This window comes from Tachyglossus aculeatus, chromosome 13, assembly GCF_015852505.1.
Source record: "Tachyglossus aculeatus isolate mTacAcu1 chromosome 13, mTacAcu1.pri, whole genome shotgun sequence".
In the NCBI taxonomy this organism is placed as follows: Eukaryota; Metazoa; Chordata; class Mammalia; order Monotremata; family Tachyglossidae; genus Tachyglossus; species Tachyglossus aculeatus.
Genome location: NC_052078.1, coordinates 18,256,576 through 18,273,555, shown reverse-complemented (window position 1 = coordinate 18,273,555; position 16,980 = coordinate 18,256,576). Strand labels below are relative to the sequence as shown.

The 16,980-nt window shown below is 46.6% G+C and overlaps 1 protein-coding gene across 4 annotated transcripts in view; it reads right to left on the bottom strand.

The window, feature by feature from the left end:
• MKX (mohawk homeobox) overlaps window positions 1–16,980 on the bottom strand; it is an 83,848-nt gene that overhangs the window by 51,425 nt on the left and 15,443 nt on the right. For all 4 annotated transcript variants that reach the window (XM_038755488.1, XM_038755489.1, XM_038755486.1 and 1 more), the window contains exons 2-3: window positions 14,028–14,243; window positions 8,258–8,417 (exon numbers count right to left, since the gene is read on the bottom strand). In XM_038755488.1, the coding sequence (XP_038611416.1) occupies window positions 8,258–8,417; window positions 14,028–14,200 (333 nt within the window). In that variant the 5' untranslated portion in view covers window positions 14,201–14,243. The remainder of the gene's footprint in view (window positions 1–8,257; window positions 8,418–14,027; window positions 14,244–16,980) is intronic.

The following is a 16,980-nucleotide window of genomic DNA, read 5'->3' as shown; positions in this document are numbered from 1 at the left end:
AAAATGGGGATTAAGACTGTGAGCCCCACGTGGGACAACGTGATCCCCTTGTATCCCCCCCGGTGCTTAGAACAGTGCTTCGCACATAGTCAGCGCTTCACAAATGCCATTATTATTATTATTGCAATCACCATCATAACAACAATCCCAGTCCTAATCATAAGAACGACAATAATAATTTAACCAACACCACAATGGGAGAGGTTAAAAACGTATTCAGTTTTGTGGAATCAAAGGACATTGGAGTAACGGGCTGATGATTGCCTGGGGTCCACCTGCATGGTTAGCCCTCTGTTGGGTAGGGACTGTCTCTATATGTTGCCAACTTTTGTACTTCCCAAGCACTTAGTACAGTGCTCTGCACACAGTAAGCGCTCAGTAAATACGATTGATGATGATGATGATGGTTAGGATGCTCTACCATCCATCGCTTTGCCCTCTAGTGACCCCGCCACTAGCTTACATAACTTTTCCGTCTGGTCATCTGACAAGGACTGCCAATCTGCCCATGACTCTTATCTGCAGTTTTCCTGAGCGTGCAATTTTCTCTATCAAGCCTTACTTTCCCCCTCAAATAATCCATTATGGACCTCTCCCCCGGAATCTATCCAATCAACAGCATATATTAAGCACCTGCTGTGCACAAAGCACTGTACTAAGGACATTATCTTCTTGATCTTCTTAATAGTTTCTGTATAATGAATTCCACATGCCTCCGACCCAACTGTACTCAAAAGTGCTTCCTTTTGTTTGTCTTGGGAAAATTAGGGTAAACTATCATCACAATTCCAGAAAATGAGAAGGGGGGCCTCATGTTTGGATTTATCATCATCATCATCATCAATCGTATTTATTGAGAGCTTACTATGTGCAGAGCACTGTACTAAGCGCTTGGGAAGTACAAATTGGCAACACATAGAGACAGTCCCTACCCAACAGTGGGCTCACAGTCTAAAAGGGGGAGACAGAGAACAAAACCAAACATACCAACAAAATAAAATAAATAGGATAGATATGTACAAGTAAAATAAATAGAGTAATAAATATGTACAACCATATATAAATATGTACAACCATATATAATATATAACAACCATATATTATCCCTAGCTACTACCCTGCACCGAGTCATACAAATCTCAACCCCTAAAAGATGATCTTCCAGCAGGTATTCAAAGTGTATCGGCAGCAGATGGCCGGGGCAACAGGGCAGGGAAGGCAAGCGACATTAAGTGAGCGGCAAGTCTGGCCTGGAGTCAGAGAGGGCTCAGGGCAAAAGAAGAAGAGTAGAGAGGAGGAGGGGAGGGGATCTCGGGATCCAAAATGTCAGAGAAGGAGGCCTTCAGGACCCAGGAAGACACTGGGGGGCCTGGGAAGACGGAAAGGGAAGGATCCAGGGATCTAGAGAGGCCAAGAAGTGTTGGGGAACTTGAGGAGGGGCGATAAGGAAGACCAAGCAGTGGTGCTGGTTGCGGTGGGGAGCGAGCGAACAGGGAGGAGGAGGAGAAAAAGGTGCTGCAAGAGGTGAGAAAGACAAGAGCCTAGCAGTAAAAATCCATACCGAAAGCGGTGTGAACAAGAGGATGGAGGAAGCAAAAAAAAACATGATCCTAATTCCATACAAAGTCTTGGTGGGTTTCAGCTAGTAGTACGCCAACCTGTAAATGTTTTGGAGAGGTGAAACTACCACCTTTTTACTGAAGAAAAATAACAAAAAAAACTTCCACCTGCTTGACACTGGTAAAAAAACATTGGTTCAAATCTCAGCTCTGTGACCTACCATAGACTTCTTAAGCTTGTCATTCTGATTTCACTTAAATCCTACTTTACAGTAAGCAGAACTCCACGGGGAATACAACCGGCTCAAGATCGGCATTTGCTGTCAAAAGTACTGCTTTGGAAACCCTGTATTTTACAGTGACAGTTTAGCAGACTAAAGCCGAAACTGGCAGCGAAATCTAAATAATTTTCATCCTACACTAATGCTGCTTGTTTATATTCATCATATTGACACAACATCCATTAGAAGTAAACCAAGAGGGATTCTTTGGAATCTGTCCCACTTATAATGCACTAAGTCAACAAACCCACTCCACTCAACTGAAATATTGATGGTTTGACTTCCACGTGATTTAGTATAATTCCAAATTCAGATGTGGAGTAATGTGGAGGGACTGATTTGTGCCTCCAGTTGAATATTTAAACAGTTACAATGAAACCAAATGGCTGCCAGGTTTGCGAGCATCTCAACAGATGCACAGCACGCTGCAGTGACAAGGCACACACTCATATGCAGCAAATATGGTGAGTGTGGCACACATCAACATCATGACATTTCATCAAAATAACATAATACACCGTGGTGAGTAAAAAGTACTGATGGTGGCTACCCTTTGCTTACTGAATATTCAGTTTGCCTCTATCCTTCCCATGATACTGAATGCGTTTCTATTAATAATTCCAACACTGAACCTTCAGTTTGGAAAAAGAAAAAAAAACCCAGTAGCGTTCAGTCGTATGATTTTGAACTCAACATTCTAGACACTTTTCCATGATCAAAAAGCAAATAGAAGAAAATGCCACATGCGTGTATTTCACCTCCCACTTCAGAATTACTCAGTCGTTCTCCAAAACAAAGTACATTCACACAGGCACAGAGCTCTTGAATCTAGCCCACTCTGTCCTCCTAAAAGATGTCTTGAAGGGTAATTTATTACGGATTACTCGTCAAGAAGGGTAAAGTATTTTGAAGAGACGAGGGCCAAATATTTTCCATTCCTCAGTAGACTATAGCAGAGATAGCCTCACGTAAACTTGAATATTATGAAATCCCTGCAGCGCATTGCTGGTATACTAATCATTCAAGGGCTATTCATTTCTATTCTAAAATGAAGGTATTCTTTTCTTTGGACAGGCCAAGAAATCATTTTTCTGGTGAACGTTACAAAATGTCCCCATCAAATTTAAATAAGACACTGGGCAAATAAAGAAAGCATAGCAGATTTTGTGGCAAATTAGCAGTGCAAATTGCTGATTCTAATTGGGGAGTTTAAACGCAGAGTTGCTTATATGTTGCTTTGTGGCCTTCTGTTTCTGCAAAGTTGGCAGAATCTGGCCTTTGATTACTGTGTTTTATAATGCTTCATTTAAAAAAAAAAAAAACTTTCATTAGTTTAGCATTTCACTTTAAAGCCGCGACAGCCAATCCACTTTAAAATGGAGGGACCTTGGAAAAACTGCTTTATATTAAAAGTCTTTCCATTTGAATTATTTTTACCCAAGTCCAAGAGGAAAACTGCAAATGGGAAGGAAATGATTAAAATGCATATTACAAGAGAGAGAAGGACTGTAAAGAACTGAGCCACTGGTTTGACAGATTCCTAAAACAAGCCATAATGAGAAACGTGATACTGAAAGTAGGACTGTAAGGTCAACCTCTCCCTCTAGACTCGTGTGCTAGTACATACTATAGTTAATTGCCCCACTATTTTGCATAATTTTTGGCCGTCCCCAAACAGGGGAGGGGCTCCTGTGGGGAATTAAGTCTAGCAAGAAGGGGAGCAGGAGGAGAATAAAAGGATGATCAAAGGAAGGGAGGAGGAAAAGGAAGGTAAGAGGGTACTTAAAGTTACTGCTTCTCTTACTTCTACAGTGTATGGTATTTATAATAGGCACTCAATTAATTAACTGCCTCCAAACTCTGAGTTATCACCCTTCTGCTCCTCCTCTCCTGGTCTGTGGTTGTCCCAATGAATTCACTATCCTCACCGGTCCTGTTGAAATTCTGAATTGTGCTCCTGCCCTGGCCCACTGCCACCTTAGTGAATTCACTACCCTCACCTACTCTGCGCCATTCTCACCCCTCTGCTCCCCATTTTCCCCCTTCCTCTTCTCTGTCCCCCTTATTCCCCCCCACCCACCCCCAATTTTCTACCCTCCCTGCCCAAGCTCCACAGTTCAGGGCCTTTAAAACCTGTCTGACACACTGCACTTGGTTTGATAAGTGTGCAATACCTTGTACTGAGTTCTTTTAAAAACTGAAATGAGCCAGTGTCTCCCATTACATAAGCATTCCTGTTTGCAAAGCGTTCTTGGAAATTCATATTAAATTTAATTCTTGCAGGACTTGGGCTGCTGTTTTGTACCGAAGTGCTAGTGGCCGGTTTGAGAGTTAAGGCAGCTTCCAACAGTTCCTGCTTTATTCCCAAGAAGTCATTTACATGGGGTGGCGGAGGACGACGACGACACGGGAAGGACTCAGCCTCAACATGTTCTGAGCTAATTTTCAGGGTCCAGTCATGCTGATCTAGATTACGGTCCGGCGCACTTTTTGCAACTTTATAAACCGTTTGGGAATTTATACCGGTTTCCCTTTCCTGGCTCGGGATCTGCGTCTATGCCTAGTGTATGCATTTCCTTCATTTTTTCTGCTGTTCAAGTTGGTCGAGATAAGAAAAATGCAAGCTACGCCCAAATAACAAAAGTGTGGTTTTGGGTGTGCGTTAAGACCTTTCAGTGATATTAAAATTCTGATTTGCTCTTTTTTTCCGTTCGACTTCATTTTTCAGTTCCTGAAATGAATTTCCCATAACATACAAGTACCACAAATTACTAAAAAAAGGAGGGGGGGAAGATCCTACTACGATTACCTATCCATGTGAAAGGAGTTGTAAGAACTTTACATTTCTGGTTGTTTACAGGAGCCGTATTTAACAGTAAAAAGACCGTAGACCTCGAATTAAAATGCTCTTCCTCATAAAATATTAAAAATTCTTAATTGTCAGGAGGTTTGTTCTCATACGGTATTAGTTATCTGGATTTCAATTCCTCCACGTATTTGTCTATAGTAACCTTTTAAATTGCTAACAAAGACATTTTGCCATTCCAGTACACTGCAATTCAAAGATACATATTTTATTGGGCCAAGAGATGTAGAGCACCCCTTATAATAACTACTAATACGAACAAATTTGAGGTTTTATCACAGATAAAGGAAAAAAACCCAATAAACACGTAGATTTTCTTCGCATTCAATTCGAAAAACATAAATACCGTTCTACAGTTCGACAGAAAGTCCTTTTGCGTTTCTACTTGACCAAATTAACCCAGTAGACCATTCATATCCTCGTCTAGTGTTCAGCACATTTCTAAAAACCACTCTTAAAATAGATTTACGCTCGCCGAATACATTTTCGGTGACATGCTTTCATAAACCGAATCATTTCCTGGGGTGAACTAGTCATCAAAAGGCCGTAGCTGTGATGAGGTTTCTGTCGGTTCTCAACGTAAATCAATGTATTTACCAATTTCGTGTGTATAACTGCATTTTATCACCCACTAGCAGTTCAGCGGAATACCGGCACCTTTTAATGACGAAAGGGGAAAATGCCCGTAATGCTGCTGAATAGCCTGAAAACGTTGGTTTTCATTCAGCTCTGGCAGAAACCGTGGAAGAGTGGCTCTAGTAAGTTCTCCTGAAAAGTCACATTCATGCCATGTCAAAATCCAGATGATCCCTCCACCTCAGGCTTAAAACATTATGGAAAATCATTCCAATCCCAATTAGCCCGGGTACTGGTTTATGACTTGGGTTCCCTGGTCTTTTTTTGGGGTGTGTTTTCTCAAGGAGGGGTTGGGTTCCGTCCACAGGACTGTGACAAGGCAGGGGGACGGAACCCAGGATTGCGGTGAGAAGCAGGAAGAACCCCAAATGCCAATTACTGGGGTCCCGGGGCTGACGTCAGTGTTCCTAGGGAGGACGCCGAGGCAGCCCCGATGCTTCACGGTCGGTCAATATCTTAAGTGCCGGGCCCTGTGCTAAATGCTAGGGTAGATGCAGGATGACAAGATCGGCTAACAGGTAGGGGAAGCACGCATCCCCATTTTACGGATGAGAAGACGGAGGCGTGGAGAGGTTAAATTGACCTGGTAAAACTAGCTCAGCAGGCCAACGACGGAGCTGGGACTAGAGCCATGCCACCTCTCGGCTTTAAAAGCATCCCTCCGCTTTCATATCTGACAGATCACTAAGCTCCCCATCTTCAAAGCCCTATTAGAAAAAAAATCACATCTCCTCCAGGAAGCCTTCCCTGACTCACCTCTCATCTCCCCACCCTATTTTCCCTTACTCTATTTATTTATTTATTTATTTTACTTGTACATTTCTATCCTACTTATTTTATTTTGTTGGTATGTTTGGTTCTGTTCTCTGTCTCCCCCTTTTAGACTGTGAGCCCACTGTTGGGTAGGGACTGTCTCTATGTGATGCCAATTTGTACTTCCCAAGCGCTTAGTACAGTGCTCTGCACATAGTAAGCGCTCAATAAATACGATTGATTGATTGATTGATTGATTCCTCTGCATTGCATACGCACTTTATTTTGTTAGTCTGTTCGGTTTTGTTCTCTGTCTCCCCCTTTTAGACTGTGAGCCCACTGTTGGGTAGGGACTGTCTCTATATGTTGCCAACTTGGACTTCCCAAGCGCTTAGTACAGTGCTCTGCACACAGTAAGCGCTCAATAAATACAATTGATTGATTGATTGAGTCAGTAGCTCCTAGGCAGTTAGATATTCGCCATCAAAACCACCCTTCTGTACTTTTTGATGGTACTCGTTAAGCGCTTACTATGTGCCCGGTACTGTATTAAGCGCTGCGGTGGATACATGATAATCAGGATGGACACCGTCCACGTCCCACACGGGGCTCGCAGTCTTAATCCCCATTTTACAGATGAGGTAACTGAGGCACAGAGAAGTGAAACGACTTGCCCGAGGTCACACAGCAGACGAGTGGTGGAGCCAGAATTAGAACCCAGGTCCTTCTGACTCCCAGGCATGTGCTCTATCCACTTGGGCACAGCGCGTCTCACTAGGCCACACCGCTTCTCGTCTATTTTTACATTTTGTTGCTTCCACTACGTGCAGTTTATTTTAATGTCTTTCTTCTCCACTAGGGGTAATAATAATAATAATAAGAATAATAATAATAATAATGGCATTTATTAAGCGCTTACTATGTGCAAAGCACTGTTCTAAGCACTGGGGAGGTTACAAAGTGATCAGATTGCCCCATGGGGTGGGGGCGCTCACAGTCTTAATCCCCATTTTACAGATGAGGTCACTGAGGCCCAGAGAAGTGAAGTGACTTGCCCCAAGTCACACAGCTGACAATTGGCGGAGCCAGGATTTGAACCCGTGACCTCTGACTCCCAAGCCGGGGCTCTTTCCACTGAGCTGCTTCTCAGGGTGGTAAAAACTCCTCGAGGGCAAGACTCAGGTGTACTTATTCTACGGTACTCTCTCAAGCATTAAGACAGTGCTCTTGCGCACAGTCAGTGCTCACTAAATATCATTAAATAGGTTTATCTTGCTGGCATGGCACCTCAAGCTTGTCTTGATCAGTTGCAGGTCCAAAATGGATTTTTCTGCTGAAAAATCATTGTAATAAACCACTCTTGCCTGGGCTAGACAACATATTGGACATGGTGTTCGCAGCTAAAGTGCTTTTTCCTCACAGGGATGTGTTCCTTTAGAGAAGCAGCGTGGCTCAGTGGAGAAGAGCCCGGGCTTTGGAGTCGGAGGTCGTGGGTTCGAGCCCCGGCTCCGCCAATTGTCAGCTGTGTGACTTTGGGCAAGTCACTTCACTTCTCTGGGCCTCAGTTACCTCATCTGGAACCCAGACTGAGCCCCTTCCTTCCTCTCCCCCTCGTCCCCCTCTCCATCCCCCCCGTCTTACCTCCTTCCGTTCCCCACAGCACCTGTATATATGTATATATGGTTCTACATGTTTATTACTCTATTTATTTATTTATTTTACTTGTACATATCTATCCTATTTATTTTATTTTGTTAGTATGTTTGGTTTGGTTCTCTGTCTCCCCCTTTTAGACTGTGAGCCCACTGCTGGGTAGGGACTGTCTCTATATGTTGCCAATTTGTACTTCCCAAGCGCTTAGTACAGTGCTCTGCACATAGTAAGCGCTCAATAAATACGATTGATGATGATGATGATGATGATGATGATCTGGAAAATGAGGATTGAGACTGTGAGCCCCACATGGGACAACCTGATCACCTTGTAACCTCCCCAGGGCTCAGAACAGTGCTTTGCACATAGTAGGCGCTTAATAAATGCCATCATTATTATTATTATTACTTTGACAGTAGTTCCCGACTGCCGTCCAATTTCTCCGTTACGGCTGAATCCCCCTCCCTCTGTTCTGCCTCGGTATCTTGTGCGGGGCGGGTGGGCCTTACCTGCACGAGCGTCATCTGCGAGCCCAGGGCCAGGAGGATCTTCTCGGTCTTGGTGGGGTAGGGGTTGTCCCGGTGCTTGTACAGCCACTGCTTCAGGGGCCGCGCCATGTCCTGCAGCGCCTGCCGCTTGTGCCTCACCTTCCCGCCGCCCTGCCGGGCCCTGGGGTGGGCAGAGGGTGGGATTAGCTCCCGCCCGAGGAGGGCAGGGCACGTGGGGCGAAGGGGGAAGGATGGAGGCAGGCCCGGGCACCAATAAGGGCCTGTATGTATGCTTGTACATATTTATTACTCTATTTATTTATTAATTTTACTTGTACATAATAATAATAATAATGGTATTTGTTAAGCGCTTACTATGTGCAAAGCACTGTTCTAAACCCTGGGGGAATACAAGGTGATCAGGTTGCCCCACGGGGTGGGGGGGGGGGGCTCACAGTCTTAATCCCCATTTTACAGATGAGGCCACTGAGGCCCGGAGAAGTGGAAGTGACTGGCCCCAAGCCACCCAGCTGACAATTGGCGGAGCAGGGATTTGAACCCACGACCTCGGACTCCAGAGCCCGGGCTCTGTCCACTGAGCCACGCCGCTTCTCGGCGTGAATGAATAAATTCTCCTCAGCGTGGATTCTAGCCTGTGAGCCCGCTGTTGGGTAGGGACCGTCTCTACATGTTGCCAACTTGGACTTCCCAAGCGCTTAGTCCAGTGCTCTGCACACAGTAAGTGCTCAATAAATACGATTGATTGATTGACTGATTGAATGAATGCAGGGCACCGTACTAAGCGCTTGGACCCACGACTCCGGGGTGGCAGTCATCTGAGTGACCGCCGGGCCTCGCGGGAAGGGGGAAGGCCCGGAATGGGGGTCGGGGGCTATGTACATATCTATTCTATTTATTTTATTTTGTTAGTCTGGTTTTGTTCTCTGCCTCCCCCTTTTAGACTGTGAGCCCACTGTTGGGTAGGGACTGTCTCTCTACGTTGCCAACTTGTCCTTCCCAAGCGCTTAGTCCAGTGCTCTGCACACAGTAAGCGCTCACTAAATGATAAGGGTGCCGCTTCGCCACCCCACCCCGTGCCCGATGAGGCATGGGTGGGTCAATCGATCAATCAATCAATCGTATTTATTGAGCGCTTACTGTGTGCAGAGCACTGTACTAAGCCCTTGGGAAGGCCCGGGCAGAGGGGGAACCCCCCCGGGGCTCGTCCAGCCCCCCCCCCCCCGTGCCCGCCCACCGCCCACGTGCGCTCTGGGACCGGCTGGGCCTCGGTGCCAGGAGGCCACCTGCCGCAATTAGCCATCGTGAGCCCACCGCTGGGCAGGGACTGTCTCCATATGTTGCCAACTTGTCCTTCCCAAGCGCTTAGTACAGTGCTCTGCACACAGTAAGCGCTCAATAAATACGATTGATTATTTTACTTGTACCTATCTATTCTATTTATTTTATGTTGTTAGTATGTTTGGTTTTGTTCTCCGCCTCCCCCTTTTGGACTGTGAGCCCACCGTTGGGTAGGGGCTGTCTCTAGATGTTGCCAACTTGTCCCTCCCAAGCGCTTAGTGCAGTGCTCTGCACACAGTAAGCGCTCAATAAATACGATTGATTGATTGACTCGGGGGGCCACGGGCAGCAGGGTGCCCTCCCGGAGGCGCCCGGCAGGTGTCGCGGTGGGTCCGCCCGCGGCCAATCAATCAATCAAAAGTATTTACTGAGCGCTTACTGTGTGCGGAGCACTGTACTAAGCGCTTGGGAAGGACAAGTTGGCAACACAGAGAGACGGTCCCTACCCAACAGTGGGCTCATACCGGGCAGGGGCACGGGGGCTCGTCTCCCTTTTAAATAAACAAATCCATTGACAAACGGGCAACCTCCGCGGCCCCAACGGGAAGGCCGCCTGGCCTGCCAGGGGGATAACAGTGATGGTACTCGTTAGGCGCTTACTACAAGGCCCTGCTGAGAGCTCACCTCCTCCAGGAGGCCTTCCCAGACTGAGCCCCTTCCTTCCTCTCCCCCTCGTCCCCCTCTCCATCCCCCCCTTCCCAGACTGAGCCCCTTCCTTCCTCTCCCCCTCGTCCCCCTCTCCATCCCCCCCATCTTACCTCCTTCCCTTCCCCACAGCACCTGTATATATGTATATATGTTTGTACATATTTTTTACTCTATTTTATTTGTACATATCTATTCTATTTATTTTATTTGTTAGTCTGTTTGGTTTTGTTCTCCGTCTCCCCCTTTCAGACTGTGAGCCCACTGTTAGGTAGGGACTGTCTCTAGATGTTGCCAATTTGGACTTCCCAAGCGCTTAGTACAGTGCTCTGCACATAGTAAGCGCTCAATAAATACGACTGATGATGATGATGTGCGAAGCACCGTTCTAAGCGCTGGGGGGCTTGCTATGTGCGAAGCACCGTTCTAAGCCCTGGGGGCGGGGAGGGAGACACACAAGGTGATCAGGTTGTCCCCCCACGTGGGGCTCACGGCCTTCACCCCCATTTTACAGATGTGGGAGCTGAGGCACCGAGCAGTCAAGTGACTTGCCCAAAGTGACCCAGCTGACAGGTGGCGGGGGCTGGGATTAGAACCCACGCCCTCTGACTGCCAAGCCCGCACCTGCCATCCCCCGGGCCTCCGAGACCGGCGGCTCGGGGAGAGGAGGAGTGAGCCCATATCTACATATCAATTCTATTTATTTTATTTTGTTAGTATGTTTGGTTTTGTTCTCCGTCTCCCCCTTTTAGACTGTGAGCCCACTGTTGGGCAGGGACTGTCTCTCTATGTTGCCAATTTGGACTTCCCAAGCGCTTAGTACAGTGCTCTGCACACAGTAAGCGCTCAATAAATACGATTGATGATGATGATGATGATGTTGGGTGGGGACTGTCTCTCTGTTGCCGACTTGGCCTTCCCAAGCGCTTAGTCCAGTGCTCTGCACACAGTAAGCGCTCAATAAATACGATTGATTGATTGATTGCGGGGCTGGGGGCGCCGGGGAGGGAATGCCACCCACTCTCCCACCCCGCAGGGAGAGTATGACAAGTCGGGCCCCGAGCCCCTCGCCCCCCAAACGAGACGATCCCGAGGAGGGATCGGGCCTTGGGGCTGAGGTCCCGGTGGGGGCTGACCTCCAGAAACTCCTCACCCCGGGCTATAAGGGCTGTCCATCCATCCACCCATCCCCTCGCCCCCTCCTACCTCCCCTCCCTTCCGTCCTTCTCCAGCGCAGCCCGCACCCTCCGCTCCTCTGCCCCCGCTAATCTCCTCCCCGGGCCTCGTTCTCGCCTGTCCCGCCGTCCTCCCCCGGGCCTGGAATGCCCTCCCTCTGCCCTCCATCCGCCAAGCTAGCTCTCTTCCTCCCTTCAAGGCCCTGCTGAGAGCTCACCTCCTCCAGGAGGCCTTCCCACACTGAGCCCCTTCCTTCCTCTCCCCCTCGTCCCCCTCTCCATTCCCCCATCTTACCTCCTTCCCTTCCCCACAGCACCTGTATATATGTATGTCCATGTTTATTACTCTATTTATTAATTTATCTTAGTTGTACATATCTATTGTATTTATTTTATTTTGTTAGTCTGTTTGGTTTTGTACTCTGTCTCCCCCTTTTAGACTGTGAGCCCGCTGTTGGGTAGGGGCCATCTCTCTATGTTGCCAACTTGTACTTCCCAAGCGCTTAGTCCAGTGCTCTGCACACAGTAAGCGCTCACTAAATTTGATTGACTGATCTTGTAACCTCCCCAGCGCTTAGAACAGTGCCTTGCACATAGTTAGCGCTTAACAAATGCCATCATCATTATTATTATTTCTAGACTGTGAGCCCACTGTTGGGTAGGGACCGTCTCTATATGCTGCCAACTTGTACTTCCCAAGCGCTTAGTCCAGTGCTCTGCACACAGTAAGCGCTCACTAAATACGACTGATTGATCTTGTATCCTCCCCAGCGCTTAGAACAGTGCTTTGCACATAGTAAGTGCTTAACAAATGCCATTATCATTATCATTATTTCTAGACTGTGAGCCCACTGTTCGGTAGGGACCGTCTATGTTGCCAACTTGTACTTCCCAAGCGCTTAGTGCAGCGCTCTGCACACAGTAAGCACTCACTAAATACGATTGATTGATTGATCTTGTAACCTCCCCAGCGCTTAGAACAGTGCTTTGCACATAGTAAGTGCTTAACATGTCGTTATTATTATTATTATTATTTCTAGACCGTGAGCCCACTGTTGGGTAGGGACCGTCTATGTTGCCAACTTGTACTTCCCAAGAGCTTATAGTCCAGCGCTCTGCACACAGTAAGCGCTCACTAAATACAATTGACTGATTGATCCTGTAACCTCCCCAGCACTTAGAACAGTGCCTTGCACATAGTAAGCGCTTAACAAATGCCATCATTATCATTATTATTATTTCTAGACCGTGAGCCCACTGTCAGGTAGGGACGGTCTCTATATGTTGCCAACTTGTACTTCCCTAGCGCTTAGTCCAGCGCTCTGCACACAGTAAGTGCTCACTAAATACGACTGACTGATTGATCTGGTAACCTCCCCAGCGCTTAGAACAGTGCTTTGCACATAGTAAGCGCTTAACAAATGCCATTATCATTATCTTTTTATCTTTTATCATATATCTTTTAGACTGTGAGCCCACTGTTGGGTAGGGCCTGTCTCTCTATGTTGCCAACCTGGACTTCCCAAGCGCTTAGTCCAGTGCTCTGCACACAGTAAGTGCTCAATAAATACGATTGATTGATGGATTATTATTATTTCTAGACTGTGAGCCCGCTGTCGGGTAGGGGCCGTCTCTCTAGGTTGCCAACTCGGACTTCCCGAGCGCTTCTAGTCCAGTGCTCTGCACACAGTAAGCGCTCACTAAATACGATTGATTGATGGATCTTGTAACCTCCCCAGCGCTTAGAACAGTGCCTTGCACATAGTAAGCGCCTAACAAATGCCATTATCATTATCTTTTTATCTTTTATCATTATCTTCTATCATATATCTTGTAGACTATGAGCCCACTGTTGGGTAGGGACTGTCTCTAGATGTTGCCAACTTGGACTTCCCAAGCGCTTAGTCCAGTGCTCTGCACACAGTAAGCGCTCAATAAATACGATTGCTTGATGGATTATTATTATTATTTCTAGACTGTGAGCCCGCTGTCAGGTAGGGGCCGTCTCTCTAGGTTGCCAACTCGGACTTCCCGAGCGCTTCTAGTCCAGCGCTCTGCACACAGTAAGCGCTCACTAAATACGATTGATTGATGGATCCTGTAACCTCCCCAGAGCTTAGAACAGTGCTTTGCACATAGTAAGCGCTTAACAAATGCCATTATCATTATCTTTTTATCTTTTATCATTATCTTCTATCATATATCTTTTAGACTGAGAGCCCACTGTTGGGTACGGCCCATCTCTCTATGTTGCCAACCTGTACTTCCCAAGCGCTTATAGTCCAGCGCTCTGCACACAGTAAGCGCTCGCTAAACACGATTGATTGATCTTGTAACCTCCCCAGCGCTTAGAACAGTGCTTTGCACATAGTAAGCGCTTAACAAATGCCATTATCATTATCTTTTTATCTTTTATCATTATCTTTCATATATCTTGTAGACTGTGAGCCCACTGTTGGGTAGGGGCCGCCTCTCTAGGTTGCCAACTTGGACTTCCCGAGCGCTTCTAGTCCAGTGCTGTGCACATAGTAAGCGCTCAATAAATACGGATGGATGGATGGATGGATGGATGGATGGATGGCTGGCTCCCGCGTCGGTTCGGGGCCACTTACCCGGCCCTGCGGTGCCGGAGGCTGAGGCTGTCTTTGCCGGCGGTTGTGCGGGGCTCCGGAGGGGCCCCCCGGCCCCCGGGCCCGGCCCGCTCGGGCTCCCCGTCCACGCCGTCCCCGTCGCCCTGGAAGAGCAGGTGTCCGTCCAGCTGGCCCAACACGATGGTGGCGTTCATGGCCTGGGCGGGCCGCGGCGTGGACGCCCCGGCGCCTGGGTGCCTGCGGGGGGACAAGGCGCATCGGCTTTACTACTTACTGCTCCACGAGCCCCCGATGGGGCGGGGCGAGGGGCGGGACGGATAAGGGAGGGGACGGAGGGGAGGGGAGAGGAGAGGAGGCCCGGCCCTCCGGCCCCGCTCAATCCATCAATCAACCAATCCTATTTATTGAGCGCTTACTGGGTGCAGGGCGCTGGACCGAGCGCTTGGGAAGTAGAAGTCGGCAACACATAGAGACGGTCCCTACCCAACGGCGGGCTCACAGTCTAGAAGGGGGAGGCAGAGGACAGAACCAGACTAACATAAGAAAATCAATCAATCGATCGTATTTATTGAGCGCTTAAATGGGTGCACGGCGCTGGACCGAGCGCTTGGGAAGTCCAAGTTGGCAACATCTAGAGGCAGTCCCTACCCAACGGTGGGCTCACAGTCTAGAAGGGGGAGGCAGAGGACAGAACCAGACTAACATAAGAAAATCAATCAATCGATCGTATTTATTGAGCGCTTAATGGGTGCAGCCCTGCTGAGAGCCCAGTCTGTGGCCCTGCTGAGAGCTCACCTCCTCCAGGAGGCCTTCCCAGACTGAGCCCCTTCCTTCCTCTCCCCCTCGTCCCCCTCTCCATCCCCCCATCTTACCTCCTTCCCTTCCCCACAGGACCTGTATATATGTATATATGGTTGTACATATTTATTACTCTATTTATTTATTTATTTTACTTGTACATTTCTATCCTATTTATTTTATTTTGTTGGTATGTTTGGTTCTGTTCTCTGTCTCCCCCTTTTAGACTGTGAGCCCACTGTTGGGTAGGGACTGTCTCTATGTGTTGCCAATTTGGACTTCCCAAGCGCTTAGTACAGTGCTCTGCACATAGTAAGCGCTCAATAAATACGATTGATTGATTGATTGCAGGGCGCTGGACCAAGCGCTTGGGAAGTCCAAGTTGGCAACATCTAGAGGCAGTCCCTACCCAACGGCGGGCTCACAGTCTAGAAGGGGGAGACAGAGAACAAAACCAGACTAACAAAATAAAATCAATCAATCGTATTTATTGAGCGCTTACTGTGTGCAGGGCGCTGGACCAAGTGCTTGGGAAGTCCAAGCTGGCAACATAGAGAGACAGTCCCTACCCAACGGTGGGCTCACAGGCTAGAAGGGGGAGACAGAGAACAAAACCAGACTAACAAAATAAAATCAATCAATCAATCGTATTTATTGAGCGCTTACTGGGTGCAGGGCGCTGGACCAAGCGCTTGGGAAGTCCAAGTTGGCCACATAGAGAGACGGTCCCTACCCAACGGTGGGCTCACAGTCTAAAAGGGGGAGGCAGAGGACAAAACCAAACAGACTAACAAAATAAAATAAATAGAATAGATATGTACAAGTAAAATAGATAAATAAATAAATAGAATCACAAATATGTACGGGCTCACAGTCTAAAAGGGGGAGGCAGAGAACAAAACCAGACTAACAAAATAAAATAATTAGGATAGATATGTACAAGTAAAATAGATAGAGTCATAAATATGTACGGACTCACAGTCTAAAAGGGGGAGGCAGGGGACAAACCAAACGGACTAACAAAATAAAATAAATAGGATAGACATGTACAAGTAAAATAGATAAATAGAGTCATAAATATGTACGGACTCAGTCTAAAAGGGGGAGGCAGAGGACAAAACCAAACAGACTAACAAAATAAAATAAATAGAATATCAGCAACATCAATCGTATTTATTGAGCGCTTACTGTGTGCAGGGCACTGCACTAAGTGCTTGGCAACATACAGAGACAGTCCCTACCCAACAGTGGGCTCACAGTCTAAAAGAATAGATATGTACAAGTAAAACAGATAAATAGATAGAGTAATAAATATGCGCAAACATATATACATATCCTCGGTCCCTACCCAACAGTGGGCTCACAGTCTAAAAGAATAGATATGTACAAGTAAAACAGATAGAGTAATAAATACGCACAAACATATATACAGTCCCTACCCAACAGTGGGCTCACAGTCTAAAAGAATAGATATGTACAAGTAAAATAGATAGAGTAATAAATATGTACAAACATATATACATATCTACAGTCCCTACCCAACAGTGGGCTCACAGTCTAAAAGAATAGATATGTACAAGTAAAATAAATACAGTAATAAATATGTACATATATACATATATACAGTCCCTACCCAACAGTGGGCTCACAGTCTAAAAGAATAGATATGTACAAGTAAAATAGGTAAATAGAGTAATAAATATGCGCAAACAACAGTCTAAAAGAATAGATATGTACAAGTAAAATAGATAGAGTAATAAATATGCGCAAACATATATACATATCTACAGTCCCTACCCAACAGTGGGCTCACAGTCTAAAAGAATAGATATGTACAAGTAAAATAGATAAATAGAGTAATAAATATGCGCAAACATATTTACATATCTACAGTCCCTACCCAACAGTGGGCTCACAGTCTAAAAGAATAGATATGTACAAGTATAATAGATAGAGTAATAAATATGTACAAACATATATACATATCTACAGTCCCTACCCAACAATGGGCTCACAGTCTAAAAGAATAGATATGTACATGTAAAATAAACAGATAGAGTAATAAATATGTGCAAACATATAGACATATAGATGCAGGCACAAACCGCCAACCTTGTCCGGGGGACGGACGCTGGTTGGTGGGGGAGCCCGCTTACCGATTTGGCCGAGCTCTTCC